Source organism: Erpetoichthys calabaricus, unplaced genomic scaffold, assembly GCF_900747795.2.
Source record: "Erpetoichthys calabaricus unplaced genomic scaffold, fErpCal1.3, whole genome shotgun sequence".
NCBI classification, from domain to species: domain Eukaryota; kingdom Metazoa; phylum Chordata; class Cladistia; order Polypteriformes; family Polypteridae; genus Erpetoichthys; species Erpetoichthys calabaricus.
Genome location: NW_026261607.1, coordinates 44,655 through 69,835, shown reverse-complemented (window position 1 = coordinate 69,835; position 25,181 = coordinate 44,655). Strand labels below are relative to the sequence as shown.

General features: G+C 39.2%; 1 protein-coding gene across 2 annotated transcripts; it reads left to right on the top strand.

Moving 5' to 3' along the window:
* Positions 1–1,474: 1,474 nt before the first annotated feature.
* Positions 1,475–23,787, top strand: LOC114641968 (zinc finger protein OZF-like). Of its 2 annotated transcripts, XM_051922016.1 has the most exons (4): positions 1,475–1,585; positions 10,214–10,663; positions 21,201–22,018; positions 22,103–23,787. In XM_051922016.1, the coding sequence occupies exons 2-4, from the start codon at positions 10,249–10,251 to the stop codon at positions 22,379–22,381; spliced, it is 1,512 nt and encodes a 503-aa protein (XP_051777976.1). In that variant the 5' UTR covers positions 1,475–1,585; positions 10,214–10,248; the 3' UTR covers positions 22,382–23,787. The 2 variants fall into 2 exon arrangements, with proteins under 2 accessions (XP_051777976.1, XP_028646810.1); XM_028790977.2 differs by having other exon boundaries at positions 21,201–23,787.
* Positions 23,788–25,181: the final 1,394 nt, after the last annotated feature.

Genomic DNA, 25,181 nt, shown 5'->3' with positions numbered 1-25,181 from the left:
ATGCCTCCTGGACGCCTCCCTGGTGAGGTGTTCCGGGCACGTCTAACCCGGGAGGAGGCCCCGGGGAAGACCCAGGACACGCTGGAGGGACTATGTCTCTCGACTGGCCTGGGAACGCCTTGGGATTCTCCCGGAAGAGCTAGAAGAAGTGGCCGGGGAGAGGGAAGTCTGGGCATCTCTGCTCAAGCTGCTGCCCCTGCAACCCGACCTTGGATAAGCGGGAGACGATGGATGGATGGGTTTATTTTTATTGTAAGGTGACCTTGAGTGCTAAGAAAGGCGCCTATTAAATTAAAATGTATTGTTGTTGGTATTATTATTATTATTATTATTATTATTAATTATTGAGACAAAAACTTGACCAACGTCTTAAAGTCAAAATAGTAAGACTGTAACTGGCAGTCTGGTCTTTCTTTTAACAATGAAATGATACATTCAATGACAAAAATAAACTATTTTATTGTATACAAATTGGCTTAATAATTTCTGAAAACATTTCACTCATTCCTCTCTCAATCTGTCTCTCTCTCTTACGCACACACACACAATGTGGTTACTTAAATATATACATTATAGGATCTAAAATCCTTGAAACAGAAATGTCTTACATAGCTTTTTCCGTGTGTTGCCACTCTAATTTGAGAGTATTCAGTCTGGCAATATGGTGCAGCCTTAGTTTGTGTAAGACAGACACAACTAATAACATGAGCATAAAATGATGGCTGTCAATTTTAAACTGTGTTTCCTCAATGTGCTCCTTCGGAAAAAACACATCATCTGAACCAATCTCAGCCTGAACAAATTGATTGATCAAAGATACACTGACATCTTGCCCTAATGTTGACTGTCTGATAACACGCTCAGCTACTTTGACCACCTTGACTGTACCCTCAGAAGGAATCATCAAACCTCCTTTGTTTTTTAATGTGAGCGAGTGGTAACTGTGATCATATGATGCTGGTACAGCATCTGTTACCAAACTAGCATGGCACACATTACAGGACAGCTTTCTCAAAATCCCGTCTAAGGGCTACCTCCCACTGCTTCCTGACGTGATTTTCTTTGGGAAACTTTCAAAGTTTGAGAAATGTTAACAGCTATCAACAATCTGCATAGTTAGTGACTAAATACGTTTAGCCAAAACGTTGTTTGGAGGCTCACTTGAGCACATAAATGCATAGCTTTGCTATCTTAGCCTGGTGTAGCCAAAGTTAAGATTATAAAATGGGATTTTCTAATGGCCAAATATAACCAAAACAATTGCTCAGCCTTACCTATGAAATGTGATCCCCCGGGATCTGGTTTGGAGCGTATAGCCAGCGGTTTGTACAATCCCAAGCAGCACATGCGTGAGGCATCTTTATCCATTACTTCACTGTGCCACTCGCAATATGGCGGCAACGTTGACGTACGAATCTGTTGGTCAGGCGGCATCTAGTAAGTCTATGTCTATGGTCGGATGACGTCATCCAACGCGACAGCTACTCTAGCCACGCTGCTACTGTCTCGCTTTGTGAAACACTACGGACGCAAGACTTGCTGAGTGAACGAGTTCAGAAACAATCCCATCGTCAAGAGGCAGGCAGTAAGTGCTCTGTATTTTGGGAATGCATTTTGTGGATGTGTGGAATCGCCGCGTTCGTTTTCGTTAGCCCCCAGCCGAACTTTGCTTGAATGAATCCTCCTGTGGTCACCCGCGTGCTGTTTCTGTTCATTGGTATCTGCGGTTCACGTAACGTGGCTTACTCCCAAATTTTAAATCGTACTACCCAGTCACACCGCTGGCGTCTATTCATTCCTTTCCGTGTGTTCCTTTTGTCGATTCCTTCTCGAATCGCAGACACCGGGGAGTAGGCCTACGGCGCTTTGATTTTTGCCTTTTGTCCCTCCGCGGCCAATACTATCCACCTGCAGAGCCACAGCACCATACTTCACCGCAGTTGTAGACCCAAAAGTGACGTCTCCGTCGTTTCAGGACTGACTTCGTAAAATTACTTTTAGAAGGTTTCGGCAGGTCACGGCAAAGCTCGGAAAGTAACGTCGGGTCAAAGACCCGTTTAGAAACCAAATAATACGCATCATTGTGAAGTTCAGAGGGTTTCCGCCATCACCTCGTGTCACACATCAAACTAAACAATGCGGATCGTTTCTGTGAAATACACTATTAACATTTACGTTGTGTTCGGGTCTGTGGGAACCATTTAACATGTCGACAAAACTAAAATCATCAAGATCTGTGTTAATTGAAAATAGCTTTTCGTTTACATTCATGAAACGAAGTATACAATATAATTGCAATGTTTACACCACATTAGAGTTTAGTAAAACGTTAATAATAAAAGTGATTACGTTTTTTTAAATGTACTATGCATGTGTGCAATATTGTTCTAAATCAATTTAGAATATTTAAGCAAATGTAATATTTTTAAACATGCATGTGAAGAAAATGGCAATACATATTCTACACTGAATTATGCAATATATTAATTGCCTTATATAGAACTGCACTAGTATTTGTCACTTAATATTATAAAACGGGCCATCAAAAGAAAAAAAAAGAAAAATTCTAATAACACAATTTATTTATATAGAACCCTGCCCAAAATTCAAAAAGAACAACAGGACTTATATAACATTGGCTACAAATAATATCTTCACTAAATAAAGATAAATACAGGATATTCAAAACATTCAAATAGAATAAAAGACAATAGTGCAGACTAAAATACAACATATAATACTACAAAAAATCTTAAGCAAATAACATAAATTGTGATAAAAATTCAAACCCTGGGTAGCAGAACAGACAGAGGGGGTAAACTAAAAGAAGGGGCAGAATGTCAGGTCTGTTTAATGTCCTCCTAAACAAATGAATGGAGTCAGCTGATGTCATTCCACAGTCAGGGCGCTATATACAGCTGAAGGCCCTGCTGTCACCCACAGAGTGCAGGTTAGTGGGGGGCACAGAATGAGAGGAACTTAGTGGCAGGTCAAGAACAGAATTTGACATTCAATCCTGTAAGACACAGGGAGCAGTGAAGGTGCAGTGACTTACAATAATCAATGCAGGATGTGATAAAACAGGGACAAGCTTCTCAGCATTAGAAAAGAAGAGGAAGGAGCAAACATAAGAAATGTGACACAGGTGGAACTTTCTTTATGTGGCTTATATGGTGAAATAAGAAAAGGAGGAATCAAAGTGACACCGAGATTCTTTGCTGTAAAAGAAGGTCTGAGGAGATCATCACCAAGAATGGTTGAAGCGTTGCTTGTTTTCTTAAGTTATACTTTAGTGCCACTTTGCAGGAGTTCAGTTATGTTGTAGTTTCATTTCAAAGAGTTTTGCTCTGTTCAGGTTTTAATTTTACTTTAATTTCACTGAGGCAAGTTGTGAGCTGAGAAAGCTGTGATGAAGTGTCACTTTTAACACTGAAATAGATCTAAGCATCATCTGTATAAAAATGATAACCCAGACCAAAGCTATGAATAACTTGCTCAAGGGGAAGCAGAGAGATACAGAAGAGCAGAGGATGTCATTTCATTAACAAAGGGAATTCAGATGGAGGAACTGCTGTGATAAATTAAGGCATTTGGGTTACCCTGGACATGACATAAGCTGCATGGCCACAACGCCATATGCAATAACTTTTACAGAAACTGGGACAGTAGCTCCTCAATTGGAAGGTAACAATGCTTAGCACAATAAGGAAAAATAAGCCAGAGCTCCCATCTCAACTGCTGGCCACACAGAACAGGCAGGTGAAGACCTTCACGTTTGTCTAAACAAATGACACATCCTTGGTGCACAATGTGATCTGCACTGGGATAGGAGATGCCATGACCAGAAATGATAATGGACTATAATGCTACAAAAACAGGAGTCGAGAATTTAGACAAAACATTACACTGGATGTTGGCCACACACAATTTTTTCAACATATTGAACATCTTGGGGGGGAAAAATACTTTTGTAATCTCAACAACCTTGAACCGAGACTGGAACAGGGAGAAGGAGACAGAGCCTTCTTGAGGAGCAGAGTAAACCACTGGTGACACCTCGCATGCTACTGGGACGACATGTGACAAAGACCTCAGCATGTACTGCCATTGTGTCGATTCAACAGTCCAATCCACAGGGGAACCAATGACGGCACCAGTAGTGTGTGTGTATAGTGAGTGTGTTTGTGTGTCTCACTGTGTGAACTGTACAGTTATTACAGTATTGTGTAGAAAATGAAAATATTCAGTTCTGCTTGATAAACAAATAGAATGTGATCTGAGGGTAAAGAGTAAACAGGTTATTTTTTATACATTGCTTGTTAAAATAAAGTGACCATCTGATTAAAAAAAAAAAAAAAGTCCCTCAATAGTACATACGTAGCAAAAATGTAATCATAAGTTGAGATTCAACTCAATAATTTTTCATGCTTCTCAAAGAAAAATCAAAATATGAAGTTTGTAAACTACTGCATTTGTGAAGTGTGAGAGGATATCCAAAACTATCATTGAGTGTATTTCAGTAATTTGTGTAGTGACTTATAAAACCACAATATTACATTAAAATATACTGCTCAAAAAATTAAAGGAACCCTTTTTAATGAGAGTATAGCATCAAGTCAGTGAAACTTGTGGGCTATTGATCTGGTCAGTTAAGTAGCAGAGGGGCTTGTTCATCAGTTTCAGCTGCTTTGGTGCACTAGAGGGGCAGCAATGAGACGACCCCCAAAACAGGAATGAATGGTTTAACAGGTGGAGGGAGCCCACTGACATTTTTCCCTCCTCATCTGTTTTGTCACTCGTTTTGCATTTGGCTACAGTCAGTGTCACTACTGAGGTGATACCTGGACCTACAGAGGTTACACAGGTTGTCCAATTTCTCCAAGATAGAACATCAATACATGTCGTTGCCAGAAGGTTTGCTGCGTCTCCCAGCACAGTCTCAAGGACATTGAGGAGATTCCAAGAGACAGGCAGTTACTCTAGGGGAGCAGGACAGGGCCGGAGAAGGTCCTTAACCCATCAGCAGGTCTGGAGGAACAGGATGAGCACTGGCAGAGCCTACAAAATGACCTCCAGCAGGCAGGCTACTGGTGTGAATGTCTGTGACCTCTGACAAAAAGAAACAGACTTTATGAGGGTGATCTGAGGGCCCGACATCCTTTAGTGGGCTCTGTGGAGCTTGATTGGCATTTGCCATAGAATACCAGAATTGGCAGGTCTACCACTGGTGGGCATCCAGTGCTTTTCACAGATGAGGGCAGGTTCACCCTAAGCACATGTGACATACGTGAAGGTGTCTGGAGAAGCCATGGAAAACGTTATGCTGCCTGTGACATCATTCAGCTGACAGGTTTTGTGGTGGATCAGTGATGGTCAGGGGAGGCATATCCATGAAGGGGCACACAGACCTCTACAGGCTGGACAGCAGCACTTTGACTGCCATTAGGTATCAGAATGAAATCCTTGGACCCATTGTCAGACCCTATGTAGCTTATGTCATGTCCAGGGCAACCCTCATGCCTTAACTTAATTATTATATTATAAATTATCTTAATTTTATAATAATATAATCTTATATCACAGCTCCAGCTGATTCAAAACTCAACTGCAAGAGTCGTGACACGGACCACCAACAGCGTTCACATCCCAGCCATCCTGCTGCACCTTCACTGCTCCCTGTGTCTTACATGACTGAATATTAAATTCTGTTATTGACCTGCCACTAAGGTCCTCTCATTCTGTGCCCCCCACTAACCTGCACTCTGTGGGTGACAGCAGGGCCTTCAGCTGTATATAGCGCCCTGACTGTGGAATGACCTCCCAACATTACTGACATCAGCTGACTCCATTCATTTGTTTTAACTCATTTGTTTAGGAAGACATTAAACAGACCTGACATTCTGCCCCTTCTTTCAGTTTACCCCTCTGTCTGTCCAGGTACTCAGGGTTTGAATTTTTATCACAATTTATGTTATTTATTCAAGATTTTTTTGTAGTATTATATGTTGTATTTTAGTCTGCATTATTGTCTGTTATTCTATTTGAATATTTTGTATATCTTGTATTTATCTTTATTTAGTGGAGATATTATTTGTAGTCAATGTTATTTAGGTCCTGTTGTTCTTTTTGAATTTTGGGTAGGGTGCTGTATAAATAAATTGTGTTCTTATTAGTATTTTTATTTTTTTCTTTTGATGGCCCATTGTTTATAATAATAAGTGACAAAAACTAGAGCAGTTGTATATAAGGCAATTAATATATTGCATAATTCAGTGTAGAATATGTATTGCTGTTTTCTTCACATGTTTAAAAATATTAGATTGGCTTAAATGTTTATTCTAAATTGGTTTAGAACAATATTGCACACACGCATAGTACATTTTAAAAAATGTCACTTTTATTGTTAACGTTTCACTAAACTCTAACGTGGTATAAACATTATAATTATATTGTATTGTTTGTTTCATGAATGTAAACGATAAACTATTTTCAATTAACACAGATCTTGATGATTTTAATTTTGTCGACATGTTAAATGGTTCACACAGACCCAAACACAACGTAAATGTTAATAATGTATTTCCCAGAAATGATCCTTATTGTTTAGTTTGATGTGTGACACGACATGATGGCAGAAACCCTCTGAACTTCACAATGATTCGTATTATTTGGTTTCTAAACGGGTCTTTGACCCGACGTTACTTTCCAGGCTTTGCTGAGACCTCCCGAAACCTTCCAAAAGTAATTTTACGAAGTCAGTCCTGAAATGAAGGTGATGCCACTTCTGGGTCTAAAACTGCGGTGACGTATGGTGCTGTGGTTCTGCAGGTGGATGCTACTCCTCCGCGGTGTCCAGTTTAATGACAGTCACGGAGGTGGTGAGCGGCCAACCATTAAAAGAATAGTTAGGAGTCAGATTAATTAAAGGTGAAAAACGAACTGGAGTCCATGACCGTGGAGAAGAGTCTTAGAGAATACGAGCTGTGAACAACAGTATCTGTATTTACACACACGGCCTCAAACCTGCTTAACCCAATGCAGACATTTACATGCATTGCTTGAATAGACACTTAAATGTGTGTCTTTTTTCCCATTTAACTTGTATCAAATATGACAAACTCCCATGTTTCAGTGCTAAAGCCAAACCAGTAATGTCTGTTAGTGAGTATTAGACAAGTTAATAGAGATTTGTGGTTTGTGTTACTGCCTTACAGTTCTGTCAGCATGAATTTGAATCTCAGCCTGTTTTTTTAAGTCTCTATGCAGTTTCCATGTTTGCTCTTTTATTCTTGTTTTCTCCACTTCTCTAAAGATGCTCAGGTTTAGTGGCCTGGCAAGTCTAACTTGTCTTGGTGTGGTTGTGGACTTGAATGTAAGTGTACCCTATGGTGGTTTATCGCTGGCTCCTGCCCTGTACAGGAACTCTGGTTTCCTTCCTATACCCCAATAACTTCTCTTTGTATTTGTTTTGCGGTGGACCACGGTGGTGAGGTTAAGGTCCATTTGGCTACTTATACATGTGACTTTATCATTCTGAGCCAACCCGGCTGTGTGGGTCACCCCATGTGCCACTCTTAGGTGAACACCACTGTTAGGACTGGCATCCTTCTTCTGGCCAAGACCCACTTTCATTTAATCAGAATATTCGTGAAGGTCAATTAGGGGTGGGCGGTATGACCAAAATTCTATATCACGGTATTTTTCTAAATTATCCTGGTTTCACGGTATTCGACGGTATTTTTTTCCCCATGCATGAGTGGATGTTAACCACATTTTCCACTGGAATTACTGGCTAAGAATAACCTATTCCACTGTCAAGAGTATTGTACATAAAAATTTTTTTAATGTGCACACAAGTATTAATACAGTTTTTCATTGCCCTATAAAGTGATAGTTTTGAAGGGGGTGGCACTAATGGAGAAGGTACCACATTGCATGACAGATGCAGTCAAAATATAGAACCTTTTTATTGAACAAATTTTGCAAAAACTTAAACTATAATTTTGACAATATATTTTCAACCATACAAAGAGGCATTTAGACTATTATGTTCAGTGTAGAGAACTTTAACGCAGGTGTGACGAGGCTCCAAAAAACTGGATGTATGAATGGGTATCGCACAGGTTTAACTTAAATATTGTATAAATGTTGGGTTTGTGATCTGGTGGTCGGAGACACGAACACAGAATTCAATGCATGTTCTTCTGAGCGGGCTTTCTTTATTGCACGCGTGCTGTCTCTATCTGACGTACTAAAACCCCAGTTCCTATCCGTCCTTTTTCTTTCTCCACATAACCAATCACCACACGATAAATGTCTTTGTGAAATTAAAACTAATTATAACTAATTATAAACTTAGCCCACGGAGTGTTCAGAACTTTAAAAATATCTTCGTTATACATATTTAATTATGCCATCCATTCAGAGTTGCGAGCACATCAAAGGATGAATATAAGCAAAACATACACTAGCAGGGTCAATATAGCACAACAAAACCCCACATCCTACATGACTTTGAAAGGAAACTGAAGCGCCGAGTAAACCCACCAGAAAAACACGCCGCCGTGCCCCCATATGATTAATGCATGCTTTAATGCATTTCACCATGAAAATTATATTAAGTATTTATTTTAGCATTCTAAATGTTCAGAGAGAAGGAAGATCATGAAGTGAATGTATTCTGTGCGGGGTTCGCTGCCGGCGCCTCCTCTTAGTGCAAGAAGAAGTCAGTTTAAGAATCACTTAACACAAAGCATTTAATGTGCTATATAACTTAAGACGGGGTTTGAAAACATGTCGTCACACTATTACACAGTACCCAGGTATATTACACTGTATTGAAAACAAATAAAACAAGTACAACTTGGCTTGCAGAATTATCCAGTAGTACAGTGATCCCTCGCTATATCGCGCTTCGCCTTTCGTGGCTTCACTCCATCGCGGATTTTATATGTAAGCATATTTAAATATATATCGCGGATTTTTTGCTGGTTCGCGGATTTCTGCGGACAATGGGTCTTTTAATTTCTGGTACATGCTTCCTCAGTTGGTTTGCCCAGTTGATTTCATACAAGGGACGCTATTGGCAGATGGCTGAGAAGCTAGATTGCTTACTTTTCTCTCTCTCTTGCGCTGACAATCTGTGATCCTGACGTATGGGGATTGAGCAGGGGGGGCTGTTCGCACACCTAGACGATACGGACGCTCATCTAAAAATGCTGAAAGATTATCTTCACGTTGGTATCTTTTGTGCAGCTGCTTCCTGAAACGACATGCTGCACGTGCTTCGCATACTTAAAAGCTCAAAGGGCACGTATTGATTTTTGACTGAAAAACAAACTCTCTCTCTCTCTCTCTCTCTCTCTCTCTCTCTCTCTCTCTCTCTCTCTCTCTGCTCCTGACGGAGGGGGTGTGAGCTGCCGCCTTCAACAGCTTTGTGCTGCGGTGCTTCGCATACTTAAAAGCCAAACAGCCCTATTGATTTGTTTGCTAGAGATTGTTTTCTCTATCTATGTGACATTCTGTGCTCCTGACACACACTCCTTTGAAGAGGAAGATATGTTTGCATTCTTTTAATTGTGAGACAGAACTGTCATCTCTGTCTTGTCATGGAGCACAGTTTAAACTTTTCAAAAAGAGACAAATGTTTGTTTGCAGTGTTTGAATAACGTTCCTGTCTCTCTACAACCTCCTGTGTTTCGGCGCAAATCTGTGACCCAAGCATACCGCCAACTGCCGCCATCTCACTAAGATTATGTAAATGAAGGCTGTGACTTAAATAATGATTTTGGATTTTGTAAGCTTGGGGCAGTTTCACATTAGACAAGTTGACCAGCGATTTTAAGTTCCTCCTTCATATGCCCCTGTTTTTTAACATAATCCTCAGGCCTAACTTGTATAAACCTTCCTTCACATTAACTATTAACAAAATTCTGTGACCCTAACAGTATTGAATGTTCAATCAAAGTAGTGAATACTGTTGACACACAACTGTGCAAGATGGCCTTCTTCTTCTTCTAGCCTGTTGGGCCCTCCCTTCATTCCCAAACTCATATTTCACCTAATGTTACATGAAAGTGATGAGTTACTGTCTGATTGCTATGGACTGTCTGACTTGACATCAGCTTTAACTAACAGGATGTTATAAAAATCAAATGTCTTTAGATCTGAATGATGCAGTTTTAATGGAATTGATTCCTGTTTTTTTCCACAGAGAGATAAAATTCTGCCATTTACTGTAACATTTAAATGGATGTGAAAGAGGAGACGTGTGAGGCTGACCTGAATATCATGGAGGAGAGGACCATAAATGTTAAGGAGGAGGACTGTGAGTGGGAGAGTGTCCACCCCAAACAGGAGAGTCTGGACATCAAGGAAGAGGACAGTGAACTGAGATCAGTGAATATTAAAGAGGAGTGTGTCAGCACCAAGATTCACAACTGTATGTGTACTGAGAGTGACAAGAAAGATGACCTTCATTATGGAGATCAAGATGGAGCAGTGAGCGGGTTAGTCTCTTCTCATAGCAGACACTCTTCATCTCCGGAGTCTTCTATCAATGTAAAATATGAATCATTACAGTCTGACACAAAGACGACTGAAGGAATTTCATCCCCTAGGACTGAGGAAGGTCAGACATCACCTAAGACGTCATCTAAAACAAGTAAGTGAAAAATAACAATCGGTGCACGTTTTACGGTCAGGGTTATGTGCCTGAAATTGCTGACTTGTGCGTTTTTTAAAAAAACTTAGACAAACATTCAAACTATATTAAACACAGCAATTTCACTACGTTTTACAGGGTTTAGGAGTCTGCACTTCTTCCATTATTGTTTGTGACATTATTAAAACACTCTAAGCCTGTCTTAGGTAAAAAAAAAAAAAAAAAAAAGTTTGTGAACCCTTTGGAATTTCTTTCATTTCTGCAATAATTCCTCCTAATTCTGTGGTCTGATCTTCAATTAAGTCCCCCAAAACAGACAGACACAGTCGTCTTAAACTAATAACAAACAATGAGACCCTTGTCATTCCTGAATACATTGTTTAAACATGGGAACAGTCCAGTTTGTGACCCCCTGTCTTTAGAAACTTTCCGATCCCCCTTTAGCTTCAATGACCTTCACCAAACATTTCCCGCAGCTGCTACTCAGGGTTCAATTTCTTGTCTATTCATCGTTTCGAAAGTTTTCAATTCCTTGATGTCTCAGGGATTCCTTCAATGATCAGCTGACTTCAGGTAAAGCCAATGAATCCTAAGCTGTTCTAATTGGCTGGTTTGGAACACCAGCTTTCTTCTGTTTAAGCCTTTCTCTTGTTGACTTCTTCTTTTGTTTCAGCTGATTGTCTTTTTCATTCCCTAACTTCTCTCAAGCTTTCACTACCATGACATCTCCTATCAGATTTCTTTGTAACAATTTTTAATTCAGTGCTACATTGATGATGGCATCCTGTCCTGGTCCTGCAGAAGTAAAAAAAGCCCTAAACTGTGATTCTACCATGAGCTGATAGCAATGGTGTCCAGTGATCTTTTACCTTCAGACCACTGTGATCTGGGGACACACACATGGTGACATGGGGATTCAGGCCTTCAAAAGACCCACACATCAGACCAGGGGTGACATTTATAAAACTTTGCATGGAATTGAGCATGAATATATGTGCACACAAAACAAAAAAAAAAATGTGTATGTCCAGAAAAATATTTATAAGATTTATAAACCGGATGTATGCACATTACTACAAAATGTACTTTTTGTAAATCATAGTCACTTTTTAAATATGTATATGTGATCACTCCTTTAAGTGCCACCCTGAAAACATTCACATATGGAGTCTGCTAATATGTCCCCTCTGTATGCAATCATGATGCTGCAGAACTTAATGAGCTGGTAGATCAGCCTCTTCCTCCTCAACCTTTAAGACCCCATCACCTGCATTCAAGAATATCTGGCTTTGCTCTTCATCTGAGAGTGAAAGATCACACATGTAGTTACAGTGTCTCTCCTCTCTGCTCTGGGGTTCAGGAAAGGTGTAAGGCAAAACTGTCTGTGCAGGAAGCCACTGTCACCTGGCACATGTAATGACATGATTGCTGTTATAATGAATAGGTCAGGTCATATGAAACACTGAGAGTACAGCAGGTTACTACACCGATGCATACTTCACCATGTAAAGCAACATCACATCTGTCAAAGCTACTTTGTTTCAAAATAAATGAATCGTGGTTTGAGTGAGGCCATGGAGACGTGACATTTGTCAGCCACATCTTTGATGACCTGTGTATTAATGGAATGTCACTGCTTACGGTTAACAAAAGCAGCTTTGATATTGCTAGGTGCCCTTTTTGCAATATGAGTGCAGTAAAGTGTTCCAGTTGTGTTAGGAGAGCTGGACATGGCTGCAGATTGACTTTTTGTGTTGGCAAAAATGTCATTTGTTATGTGTGTACACCCACCCTGTTCGAAAACGAGATGTAGTGCATCAGCAGTCAGTTAATGGCTTTCAGCACAGCAGGCGTAATGGAGTGAAGCTTGGCTGAGATACTGTTGAGCTGTCGGCTAGTTCCCTGAGAAGTGACATCAACTAGCAGATATAAAGTGATAACAAAGTAGAATTTTTTCAGTGCAAATATATATTATTTGCTCTCTTATTGGGAACTAAAATGCAGTTTGTACATCATAGCTATAATTTTTGAGGTGTCATGTTTGTCACATCAACGCACATTATAACAACAGCTTGGTGAATTGAATTATTCTTGTGAGTCGTCATTTAGCTAGTTTGGCTGCCTTTTCCTTTTTGATTGAGGGTGTCATCATTTCCCAGTTTCTGTAAAATGTTGTGTATGTAAGGGTCAGAGTTACTGTAAATACGATTGTTCCCCTGTTAAGTTTCTGTAGTAAATCATGAGGTTTGTATGGGAGGATGCATACACACGTTTCAAGTCCAATTTTATGTGTATGCAAGCTTTATAAATGAGGCCTTAGGACCTTCACTAGGCAATCTTTAGATAGGTCTCAACCCAGGCAGCCTGACCCCAAACTCAACAGGAGGCTTCAGCATGCACAGGCCCAAAATGTATTGTTGGCTTAAATAGTTATAATAAAGCACTCATCAAATGTCAGTAAACAACTGAAGGACCACCTCTCTGATATCAAATATAAACCTCTCTGATATAAAATATGAAAAATATTGAAAGCACTAAATAAGCTAAGATGTTCCTTTAAATACCTGTATTTGCTCTCCCAGCTTTACTTTTATTGCCCTTTGTTATAACTTCCCAGCTTTTTTTCTCTTCTCGCTTTATTATCTCCTCTTGACAATCTTTAAGAGTTATCTTGATGTGATGTTGGGACAGCTTAAGTGTTAGCTAAACTAACAAGCTTGATGGACTGATGAATGGTCTCCTGTTGTCTGTTACATTTCGTTTGTTCTTGCTCTGTATGTTCAAGAGCAGGGATCTCATGTGTAAACGGTGCATACGCACAGAAATGTTGCCTACGAACGTTTACACGCTCAAATCGCGATGTATAAAACCTAAACTTGCCATAAAGCCACGCACATTTCCACGGTAACTCATACCTTGGCATACGCATTTTCTCCGCTCGGTTTTGCAGACTGGCTGCACCCAGCGTCAAAGCAGTGCTACTGTTCCTGTGTGGTTACCCTTTCTTAGATCCACATCCACGGCGGCGGCTTTATCAAATACACTGAAATTAACCGCATATCGTTCATAAATTTAATGTATCTGATTGTAATTAACCTGTAACAATATAATGGTCCACAGAATGGTCAAACTACTGTTCCTGTGTGCTCATCCACATTCCTGACGCGGCTTTATAAATCCACTGAAATTAACTGCATATTGTTTATTAGTGTAATGCATCTGATTGTAATTAACCTGTAGCAATATAATGGTCCAGGGAATAGCCATAGTATTCCAAATACCATAACTACTTTAGCGTTGTTACGCTCACTGCATCTTGTTCTTCTTTTTGCTGCTCCCGTTAAGGGTTGCCACTGCGGATCATCTTTTTCCATATTACTCTCACTGCACCACTCGGAGTATTTATATCACTGTATCTGAGTGTGAATCACAGCAGCAGCTGATCGGAAAGAGAATTATCGGTATACAGTTTCAAGTACACACTACCTCAACCACGGCAAAAAGCGTCAAAGCCTTTCCTGTAAGGACCTCGCGTTTCAGAAACAGTTTCATCCCAAGAACTATAAACGCACTCAATCAGTCCATCAAGTGCTCCTTGTAGAACTGTTTGTACTTATAAGTACAATCACCTCACTGTAAACTTACACTACAATTATAATATTGCACAACCTGCGCTACTTTATAAAGCGCGCATGATGACAATATCATTTTTAAGATGAAATGCAGCAAAATATGTTGCTTATAGTATACAGATAAAACTTTAACTTCATTTAAATAATCTGTATTGTTAATAATTAAACATGTGAGGACACGGTGCCACAGCGTATAGCTAGTTCAAGGATAGCTCCTGCCTTGCGCTGTATTCTTGCTGGTGCTGACGTGACACTGGAAGGATAGACGAACAGAATAATTAAACATGTACTATGAAGATATTTCAATGTTCCTTAAAAGTTTTGAAGAATCGGCGTTCTAAGCTTACAGATGGCTTAACGTCTATTACAGAGCTGATTGTGTGGTGATTGGGTATTTGGAGAAAGAAAAGTAAGGACAGGAATTGGAGGTTAGTATGTTTGAAAGAGACAGTACTTCTGTAATAAATTATTTCATCGAAGGTCGCACATGGCGCAGCAAGCCTCTTGCGTGAGATATGAACAATCACTGCACCACCGTGTTCCCATGTTTAATAACATGCTTTCATTCCTATTATCATGAAAATGATATCACGTATACATCTCAGTATTTTAATTATTCAGAGAACTGTAATATCACGAATGTAATGGATTCTGTTTCCTGTTGGAGAAAGAGAAAGAACGGAAGCACGTAGTGATTCACACACACAGAGCACATAGAAGATCAAACACAGAACAAAGCATTTAACGTGCTACTTGAGAAACTAGTAAAATAAATGATTTTAAGATGAAGTTTATGATGTTCTACTTTAATGGCAAAATAAACTACGTGATTAAAGTGGAAATTCGAGATTAAAGTTGACATTTCGTGCTTTTTTCCCACTGTGTGCCTATGTTTTTTGTTTGTACCCTAATAAGCTTTCATATGACACTCAGACGGTGGGCTACGACTCGCCTTTTCACGGCGACTTTGATATGTGATTTCTTTTTTATTTCGGGCACTGTGCGACTTTGTGAATTTGATCTTTCGAGTTTTTCCGACACTCTATCACTCGATCAGCTTCCTTTTGTTGATTATACCACTGTTTAAACCAACAAATAGTACGTTTTTCCTTTGCCTCCACTTGGTATTCGCTGCAATTCTTATATTTTCCCCTGTGCTTTTCCCATTGTCTTTTCACAGAAGGCTATTTATATTGATTTGCATATTCAAAGAGGCGTAATTCTGGGAGGAGTTGGGGCGGGACAGAAGGCGCGTGCACGTGCGTTACTTTTCACACTGATCGGGATTTATGTAGTGGAAGAACGTGAAAGTTTGCGTGCGCACAGATTCCTGCATCTGGATTTTTCTGTGCGTACGCACAATCCCGCTTTTGTGCTTACGCCATGTTATAGTGTGAGTTCTACGCACGGCGTTATACATGAGGCCCCAGATCTTTATCGAGAAGAGACGGGTTTGCAAAAACCCATATTACTTTCCTTTTATTTGTCTGAGTGCCTCAAAGCCACACCTCCAGTCTCCTCTCATTGGTTGAACACCTGACTTGACTGGACTGTAAAGGTTTAAATGACAAGTTCAGCATTGACAGTCCAGTTGTTTGTGTGTTGTGAGTTCAGGTTGATTGTGTTTGTCTGTGCTTGTAGTGCAGTTGAAGATCAGACCACATTCTCAGGAGAAATTCAGGAAAAAATTCAGGAGATTCCAAAGGGTTCACAAACATTTTCTTAGAATTTAAACTGCTTTACAGATTTATCGATTTTATGCAATACATTCTCGGAGCTGCTTAATCCAACCGAGTGTCCATCTCTGTGCATCTTTAGCTAACAGTCATGTGTCTGGCCTGTTTGTGTTGTAATGTGTACAAGAACACGGAGACACAGTTGGCAACCAGTTTTGGGTAAATTTTGCACAAACATTAAGATCTTCTTTACACAGAAAATTGAATAAGCTGCCAAAAAGTGTGGTAGACAGTAGGAGGTTAGGAGCTTTCAAAACTCGACTTTATTTTATTTTAGAAGAATTAAATGGATAGGACTGGTGAGCTGTGCTGGGCTGAATGGCCTGTTATCATCCTGATTGTTCTAATAGAGCTGCAGTCACCTAAGAGAAAATTAAAGACTTGTTGTTGCCTTAGCTCTTCACTTTATGTATTGCTTCATCTCCCTTTCTCTTATAGCAGGCCTTTTTGTGCTTTACTTTAGTATTGTTTAAGTTTTAATTTCTCCAGCTTTGACTTGTCTATCATTTAATAGTAAATGTTCAGGTTGCTCAGCTAGTGCTGTATTTCAGCTGATGGAAAGAGAAAGACATTGAAAGGTGGAGTTTAGATTTTCATGGGACTTTTTTACATACGCACTTAAGAAGTCTTGGTGTGTTAGAATGTTAATGTTTTTTATTGATTTGTCATGAGTATCAAGTTGTGTTTAGTAAAGATTTACTCCATAATAATCATGTGATTATTATGGCATGATATTGGTGATTGTGTTAAGGTTGGCTTGGGCATTTCTGGAGTATTTGAAAGTGCAGAAGAAGTCCTGTGTTTGTGCTTTTTCAAACAGATTGTTTTCCTTCTGATTTCTTTAAGAATGGTGTGCTTTCTTTCAGTTTGACTTTCAGTTCTCCCTTTGGCTTATAGTTTTGTTATCACCTGATTATTTTTTTCTCAGTTAGTATCTTTGCTGTTATACTATTTACGGTGTACATTATTATCAAAGTGGTAGAAAATGAATTGACCACGTTCAAGAACTCTGGAGTAAAGGCCACTGTAAGGAGCTCTGGACAGGAGCTTGTTGGTGTTTGTCATGATGACAGCCCTAGTAGTCTTTAGAGGATAGCAATAGTAAGGGAAACTGTCAAGTTGAAGAATTAAGCCTTTCTTGTAATTTTAGCAGGAACATCTCCTGATGTGAATGAAGTTAATCAAGAAGGTGACAAACACCTGCAATTTTTTAATAAAAACCCACAGAATGAATAATTTAAATAAGACTTCGTTTACATGTATGAATTCGTTTTAAATTTTAATACACAGTAAAACACAACACATTTAATTTCATTTAACATAATGCACATCCATGAATATTCTAAAGGGCTGTATAAGTGAGACTGGTGTGTGATAAAGCTGACCAGTCCTGGTTTCACCTGCCACTCCTCATCCAGAGCAGACACTGATACAAGTAATGGCTCAGATCTCGGGTTTCTTCATCATATAATTTTCTCCTAGATTACTGGTGCTCCTGTGTGTCAGTGTATTAATACTGCACTTCATTCTTCTTTATTGCTTTAGTGATTTAAATGAGCTATTGTTGTATACATTTTTCATTTAGTAGTCGGCATGATGCTTATTTGAATAATGGCTGTGTTGTAAGAGTACTCCATGACACTATCCTGCAATTACTGTTTTGTAATCTAAAAAATGGTCTCATCAGAGCATCAACATACCTTTTGTGGTTTTTGGTGTGACACATGACTTGTTCAGATTGGAAGACACACCCTGGTTCTTTGCATTCAAGACCAATAAAGAAAGCCCAGAGGAGTTTGAGGCTGGCATGGCGGCTGATAACTCTGGAGCAGTTTCTACTCTTAATCAACTGAAGGCCTTTATATCGGAGCAAAATGGAGTTCTAAGTGTGACCTTGAATGCATCAGAAGAGAGGAGGTTATCTGACCTTCATAGTGATATTGTAGAAATTAGAAACGAAAAGCAGAAACTCCTGTCAGTTTTTATTCTGGTCTGTACTCAAGTGGAGCAGCATGACACAGAGAATACATTTCTTTTATGTTGAGACCCAATCTCTCCATAAGAAACTTTACAGACAATAAGATGGCTCAAGGAGAGGAAACATCAGAATTATTGGAGTTCCATATAATAAGAGTGGGAAAATGTTTGGCCTTATGAAGAAATAATGGCTTTTTTGGTTTTCAACCATTTCTAATTTCAGGCTGGGCACACAGACTACATACCAGGCAAAGTGACATGTCTACGTCCAGTCTGACTGAGTTACTATGTTGAAAGATGCACACAAAAATTCAAATGAAACTTTTGAAGGATGGAAGGTCTACTTTTACTCCCAATTATTCAGTCAACACCACACCAACCCCACAAGACCTCATCTCTGATGATCAAAAAGGCTCCACAAATTGATCTTTCTGCTTTCCTGATTTATCTGGCAAAGCTTCAGACTTCCTTCCCAGGGGTGCAGCGGCATTTCACTGACCCTCAACAGGCGCTCAGTGTCCTTGACTCCTTCATGTCACTGGTGTTTGGCCGCTTTGACTGTTTTATGTATGATATACCAGTACAGCTTAGACATTTTCCTGAATATTGATTCATAATGGCTACTTTTTCCTTTTTATCCATGTGTGTATTTTGTGTGTGTACATACACATGTGATTAGAGAGTCATTGCAGGTTGTGAGAGGTCAGGACCTTTCATGCTCTACATGCTCTCGACCCACAATTGTTTAATATTTGCTTGCATGGTATATTTATCTTCAGATGTGTTTTTTCTTATTTTCACCACATTGACTCTTCTATTGTGAATGTTGAGGTCAGGATGGGATTGCTTACTGAGCTCTCTCCATGTTTGCACACTCATAATCGTAACCTGTTGATTTTTTTCCTGTGTTTTTATTTGAGAGACCTCAGTTTAGTTTTTTGCATATGCGGTTTAGTGGTGGGGTTCTGGAGCTACAGTCTACATTATACATGACTACTGGTGGGGCTACTGGGTTAACTCATTTGGCACCTTGTAACGTATTTCATTTACACTTCTCCTTTATTGCTGTTCTTTGTTTTCCTCTCTCCTGTCAAATCTCAGTGTCTTCTCTTCTGCTTGCAAGCATTCAAGTGTTGCTGATTTATTATCTTTGAGCTTGGCTGATACAGCCTGTTTTCAAGATTCGTTTCTTTTGGTTAAAGACATTCATCGAGCCACCTCCACGTGTTAGTGTGTGGCAGTGTCCTTCTCAGCCGTCCTTCTGAGCCACTAGTAACATAACATGGGCTCTGTTTAAGATCCACCTTGTGTTTGACTGGCTATTAAAGAGCATATTCAAGGCCAGACCATTGCTAATGCCTCCAAATATTCTCACTCGGCATACAGTAATATCGACAATCTTGAGAAGCATCTGAATAAGCTTTTAAATACACCCGTGTTTTTCTGATCCAGTCCACAAGCTCAAAATGACGCTAATCAGAGAGAAGGTAAATGACCATCTTGTGCAGAGTTGAGAATTCATTTCATGTGCACTCGTTGCTATCTCTCTGGTGCTAAACTGAGCGAGATGTGAGCTCTTAGACTGCACAGATGAGATTTGTTAGCCTCCACGTCCAAGGTCAAGCAAAAATATATTGATAGCACAGATATATAGATAATATCACTAACTAGAGCTTGGAAATTAATAAGGTTTGTTTTATTTTTGTAAACTTTCCCCTCTGCTGAACTCCCGTCTTTGGAGTGATTGTGTTTTGTAATTTAATTTACCAAAACTCTGAACTCTGTTCAGTGACCTGCATGTCTTATTCATTTAAATTTTATTCTGTTCTCATTGTATATTAAAATGTTTTTGCTTTACTATCCTCTTCCTCTTTTTAAAATAAAATGAAATATTATGGAGTCGGGTGGCTTTGGACTAATTGTTTACAAATATTAAGACACATTCTGTTTCATAAAAGTTAATTTCATATTTGACATGACACTCTCCAATGTAATGATGGGTGATGATTATTACTTTCTACCTGCAATAATTAACAATATACAGTGGAACCTTGGTTCATGAACGTCTCGGTACATGTACAAATCGGTTTACGACCAAAAAGTTTGCCAAACTTTTGCCTCGGTTCACAACCACACACTCGGTATATGAACAAGCCAGTTTCCCTTTCGGTTTGTACATGTTCAGTCTCTCCCTGTGCATTTCCTGTGCAGCGAGCGAGAGAACGCGACACACACACACACACACACACACACACACACACAGGCAGCGTGAGAGAGAGGGCTGGACACATAAGATAGGAAGGCAGTTAAAGAATGCATTGGGCTTGATTTTGTTTTCACTTCTGTTTCCAGCGATCGGTTCGTAGCGTGCATTGTTGCAATGTTACTTTTCTTGGTGGTTTATTAAATTACAGATTTTTTCTAATGTTAATTTTTTCCCTGTGCTTAAAACTCATTAAAAAAAGTGTTTTTAGCCAGCGGTTCGTAGCGCTATAGCGCAAACTATTGCAGTGTTAGTTTTCTCTGTTGTTCAAGGTTTTCTCAGTGTTTTTCAATGTTTTTACATTTAGTTTACTGTTACGCTGTGCATTCTATGGTTTAATTAACTATATTTGTGCTTAAAATCTTAAACATATATATATATATATATATATATATATATATATATATATATATATATATATATATATATTTACATACAGTTCGTACGGTCTGAAACGGATTAATTGTATTTACATACAATCCTATGGGGGAAATTGCTTCGGTTCACGACCAAATCGGTTTACGACCAGAGTTTTGGAACGAATTATGGCCGTGAACCAAGGTTCCACTGTATAATGTTATAATACTTCAAGAATATGATGACAAAATGATGATGCCATTCTGTAATGTAGTTAAAAAAAATCAACAATAGTCTTGTTGATTGTGCCTATCACAATTGTGATCTATTTATTTTACTATTTTAACTTCTTGGCTCCTGTAATTGTGCTCATGTGATGAGTAGTTGAAATACAAATGAAAAAAATGAACAAGTTGAGTCTCTAATCACTTGCAACTTAAGTCAATGATTGGTTATGCTTATCAAAGTTTTTTAATAAATTACACCAATATTTATTTAGTGTTGTAAGATAATGTCAGTATGAAAGCGGTGGGTTTAAAACTAAAATGTATTATCTTTTAAACTTTATACAGGAATCAAACTTCACTGCTGTTCTGAATGTGGCAAACAGTTTTCAAAGAGAAGCCATCTTCAGACCCACCAAAGAATCCACACAGGGGAGAAGCCATATTGCTGTTCTGAATGTGGTAAACAGTTTTCAGAAAGTAGCATTCTTCAGCGCCACAAAATAATACACACAGGAGAGAAGCCGTATTGCTGTTCTGAATGTGGTAAAAACTTTTCACGGAGAAGCCATCTTCAGAGCCACCAAAGAACTCACACAGGGGAGAAGCCATATGACTGTTCTGAATGTGGTAAACAGTTTTCAGATAGAAGCAGCTTTCAACGGCACAAAATAATTCACACAGAGGAGAAGCGATATTGCTGTTCTGAATGTGGTAAACAGTTTTCAAAGAGAAGCTATCTTCAGGTCCACCAAAGAATTCACACAGGACAGAAGCCATATTGCTGTTCTGAATGTGGCAAACAGTTTTCAAAGAGAAACTATCTTCAGGTCCACCAAAGAATCCACACAGGGAAGAAGCCATATTGCTGTTCTGAATGTGGTAAAAAGTTTTCAGAAAGTGGCAATCTTCAGCGCCACAAAATAATTCACACAGGAGAGAAGCCGTATTGCTGTTCTGAATGTGGTAAAAACTTTTCACGGAGTAGCCATCTTCAGAGCCACCAAAGAACTCACACAGGGCAGAAGCCATATGACTGTTCTGAATGTGGTAAACAGTTTTCAGATAGAAGCAGCTTTCAACGCCACAAAATAATTCACAGAGAGGAGAAGCCGTATTGCTGTTCTGAATGTGGTAAACAGTTTTCAAAGAGAAGCTATCTTCAGGTCCACCAAAGAATTCACGCAGGAGAGAAGCCATATTGCTGTTCTGAATGTGGCAAACAGTTTTCAACGAGAAGCTATCTTCAGGTCCACCAAAGAATCCACACAGGGGAGAAGCCATATTGCTGTTCTGAATGTGGTAAAAACTTTTCACGGAGAAGCAGTCTTCTGAGCCACCAAAGAACTCACACAGGGGAGAAGCCATATGACTGTTCTGAATGTGGTAAACAGTTTTCAGATAGAAGCAATCTTAAGAGGCATCAATGCAAGAAATCCTGGAAAACAGAAGTATTAGCTCCTAGTGACTACTCAGTCCTAAGAATGGAGAAGCAAGAAAGAAATAAAATACCATTAAATGCAGTCTGAGATATGACAAATGAAATGTGGACTGAAAAATAAAAATGGAAGGAGTGCCTGTTGTTCTAGGATGAAAAGGACTGATAAAGAAAAACGTTCAGGCCCGTCTTAACAAATTACAATAACTCCTTATGACCTGCAAAAAGAATCATTGTTAGGAACAATGCAGGTTCTAAACTGAGTCCTTGTGGGAAACTAATGAGAGTGAGAAGTTAAGCAGTTCAATGAGATTGTCCTGACTAAAGAGTGAAGTTCATTCCTGTTTTGATAGTAAGCACACCAAAAACATTTGGAGGAATTAAACCTGAGAGAAGCTGAATTGCTGTTCTGAATGTGGTAAACAATTCTGGCACAGAAATACTCTTCTGATGCACATTAAAATTCACACAGGAGAGAAGCCATATGGGTGTTCTGAATGTGGCAAACAGTTTTCATGGAGAAACAACCTTTTGGATACAACATCTACGTTTATTTATATAGCACATTTTCATATAAACAATATACCTCAAACTGCTTTACAAGATGAAATAAGAAGGAAGTTAATATAAAACATAAACAAAATTAGGCCATAATTTACAGCTTAACAAAGAAAAAGGTAATGTTGAATGGCCAAGTGGACAGAATAAAAGCAAAAAAAAAAAACTCCAGTTAGGCCGAAGAGAAGAAAATCTGCAGGGGATCCAAGGCCAAAACACTGCCCGGCCGCCACTGGGCATTCTAGCTAACATTGTACCTAAATCAGTCCTCATGGTTTACATGCTTCACATGAACATGTTGATGATGATGATGGCCATGTGGACACCTGGGACATCCGCCATTCGATCCATAAACATGAGGCAGTGTGGTATGTTGATCAGGAGGTGGTGGAGCACATCGTCACCACAGAAGAAATGGAGAAGACAGCAGAGAATAGTACAGATTAGTATGGAACTGCACATCCCAGAGGAAAATGATAATCCAGTGTCCATATAGACTAACAGGGATACAACTAAAATGTAGCTATGAAAAGCCATTTTAAAATAATGTGTTTTTATCATTATGTTTAATGTTCTGCAGTATTAGCCTGGTGAATTTCTATTGGTAAAATATTTTAAATTTTAGGAGTGTAACAGCAAAAGGCCACCTCACCAGTTCTTTTCAGATTGGATCTTGAAATTATAAGCAGACCTTCATTTGAAGATCTGAGGTTATGACTGGGAGTGTAAGGGGACAGACATTCTAAAATGTAGGACTGGGTGAGATTATTTACGGCTGTGTAAACCATTACTGTCTCCTACTTACAAACAGGTTCCATTCCAGCAGTCTGTTTTGTAAGTCCATTTTGTTCATAAATCCAGCACATATTGGCATCTGTTGGTAAATGTTTTAGTTTCAGACGTCTCTTGATTTGGACATATAAACAATGTTTTTGGTAGTTTTTAATGCGCTTTGAGCAAATTGTATTGTACGTGTAGTCAATCCTACTAGAAATAAATGCATGAATTAATTTCTCAGAAATCCTCCTTATTTAGAAAACGCCTTAATATCCAAACATTTTTAAGATGGAAGAAACATGACTTAGACAAGTTTGAGATGTGCGCTTTAAATGACATACTGGAGTCTAAAATAACGCCAAGATTGTGGGCTGATTCAGTTAGATGAATGGAGATTCCAACTGAGTTAAATGATGACAAGATATTGTTGTGATCAGCATCATTCCGTCCAATAATTAACATCTCTGTTTTATCTGCGTTTAATTCACCAATCCACTCATTTAATTCACTAACACAACTAATTAAAGATAACATCAGAGAACCTTCATTTGGTTTTGATGAAAGGTATAACTGGGTGTCATCTGCATAAGAGTGAAAATTAACATGATGTTTCCTAATGAGAGATCCCAGTGGAAACATTAAAAGTGAAAACAGTAAAGGTCTGAGTACTGAGCCCTGTGGGACACCATATCTCACTTCTGTGTATAATGATGGAGTCCTGTCAGCACATTTCTGTATGTGTTGGAATCGATTTGATGAATAAGAACTAAACCAAGTGAGCACACTGCCTGTGAGCCCAACATCATTTTCTAGCCTGTGCAGTGAAAAAGAATCGTCAATGGTGTCAAAGGGTGTGCTTAAGTCTAACAGAATTCCAGTGGAGTTTCCTTCATCAGAGGATATCAGAATGTCATTTACAACGTGCATTAGTGCCGTTTCTGTACCCGCATTAAAACTCACAAAGGGGAGAAGCCAAATGACTGCTGTAAATGTTATTCTGATTAACAGACGAATTGTGCTGAAAAGAAACAGAAAGGACCATCTCTCTCTCCCCACCAAAACCACATGAGGTCCCACTCACCGTCTGCTGGTCCATCAATGAACAGACCTTCTGCCTCTGCTAGAGAAATCCTCTCAACTGTTCCTCGAGCTTTAATAAGAGCCGATGACAAACACAGAAACAGAGAGGACGTCACTCACAGAGACACTTTCTGTACTCAGAGACTCACTGAAGCCAAATGAGCCTCCGGCATCGGCACATCCAGAATGACGTGAACTCTGTGGATCTTCACAAAAGTGACTACAGCTCTTCACAGCACTTCATCAGGTAGTTGTAGAGGCCATCTGTCAGCTCCTCATCTTCTACTGTATAGAGGTCATTACCTGGTGACCTTTAGGATCTTCATCATTTTTAAACCATTTGGATGACACCTTTGAGATACAACAGCCTGTTGGACAAGAAAGTACAAGAGTTTGGTGCTCTAAAGTCATCATAGCTCTCTGCTACTAGATGTTGTTATCTGAACTAAGTTACCAGCAAGTTACCATCTGCTCCA